Below are 1,196 nucleotides of genomic sequence, written 5' to 3'. Positions count from 1 at the left end.
CCAGCACCCACAGAAACACCGCCCCAATCCTGAGCACCTCAGCACCCACGGGAACACCACCCCAACCCTGAGCACCTCAGCACCCACGGGAACACTGCCCCAACCCTGAGCACCCCAGCACCCACAGAAACACTGCCCCAATCCTGAGCCCTCAGCACCCACAGAAACACCACCCCAATCCTGAGCACCTCAGCACCCATGGGAAACACCACCCCAATCCCAACTCCTGGCTCCAGGGAAGCCCAGCAGGGCAGTGGGAACCACCTCGAAGCTGCCAGAGCTCAAGGATCAGGGGGATTGTTGGGATTGTCCCCTGCAAGTTCAGCTCATGACGATCCCTCCGGGTCCCTCCCAGCTCAGGAGATGCCATGGGCTGGATCCTGCACACATCTCGTCTCCAGCCCTAACTCCCTTTGGCTCCCAGCCCTGAAACCTTGGAAACTCCTTGGGAACAAAGGCTGTCCCCCAGCCCTGGCAGGACACCAAGGAGAGGCCGTTTCCAGCAGCCCTCCCTGCGGGTGTAAATAAATCAGGAGCACAGGACATTCAATCGGCTCCCAGGGAGCAGGGAAGGAGCTCAGGGCCCGGCCCTGCCTCACCTTGGGGGGTAACTTGAGCACATCCAGGCAAATCCTGCCCGCAGAGTCGATGTTGGGGTGATAGATGGGGGTCAGGAAGCGGATTTTGGGGGGCTCAAAGGGGTACCTGGGGGAGGAGAGTTAAGGAACGAGGAATTGTTGTCGTGTCTCCGGTGGTTTCACCACCTTCATTCCCTCCTGGTTCATTGAACACCCTTCCCCATGGATCGCTGGAGCTGCTTCCACCACTTCCCTGGACAGCCTCCCACAAGGGAAGCTTTGTCCTGATGAACAAGCTCTTCCCACAAAGCTCTGGGATGGCAGAAGTCTGATCATGGCACTTTTTGGGGGTTAATCAACACATCTGGGATGTTCAAGGTGAAATAAGTGTGTCAGTCACTGGAGAAACACTGACATTCCTTGAAAAAAGGGGCTCAATTCCATTCCTTGTTGGCAGGATAAAGGGAAGCAGCAAGTTAAGCAGCTCACTCGTATTTGAGAGCAGCACTCAATCAGACAATTCCAGACTGGGTTGGGTTGGAGGGACCTTCAATCCCAGCCCAGCCCAGCCCAGCCCTGCCACAGGCAGGGACACCTCCCACCATCCCAGGCTGCTCC

At 57.4% G+C, this 1,196-nt stretch overlaps 1 protein-coding gene across 1 annotated transcript in view; it reads right to left on the bottom strand.

The window, feature by feature from the left end:
• The window catches only part of UBE2T (ubiquitin conjugating enzyme E2 T), a 19,327-nt gene that overhangs the window by 5,622 nt on the left and 12,509 nt on the right, over nucleotides 1–1,196 (bottom strand). Inside the window, 1 exon segment of the mRNA XM_029965874.1 lies at nucleotides 600–705. Coding sequence (XP_029821734.1) covers nucleotides 600–705 — 106 coding nt within the window.

This window comes from Manacus vitellinus, unplaced genomic scaffold (genome assembly GCF_001715985.3).
Source record: "Manacus vitellinus isolate BGI_N305 unplaced genomic scaffold, ASM171598v3 scaffold_121_pilon, whole genome shotgun sequence".
In the NCBI taxonomy this organism is placed as follows: domain Eukaryota; kingdom Metazoa; phylum Chordata; class Aves; order Passeriformes; family Pipridae; genus Manacus; species Manacus vitellinus.
The sequence above is the reverse complement of the archived record's forward strand: the minus strand, read 5'-3'. Positions and strand labels throughout refer to the sequence as shown.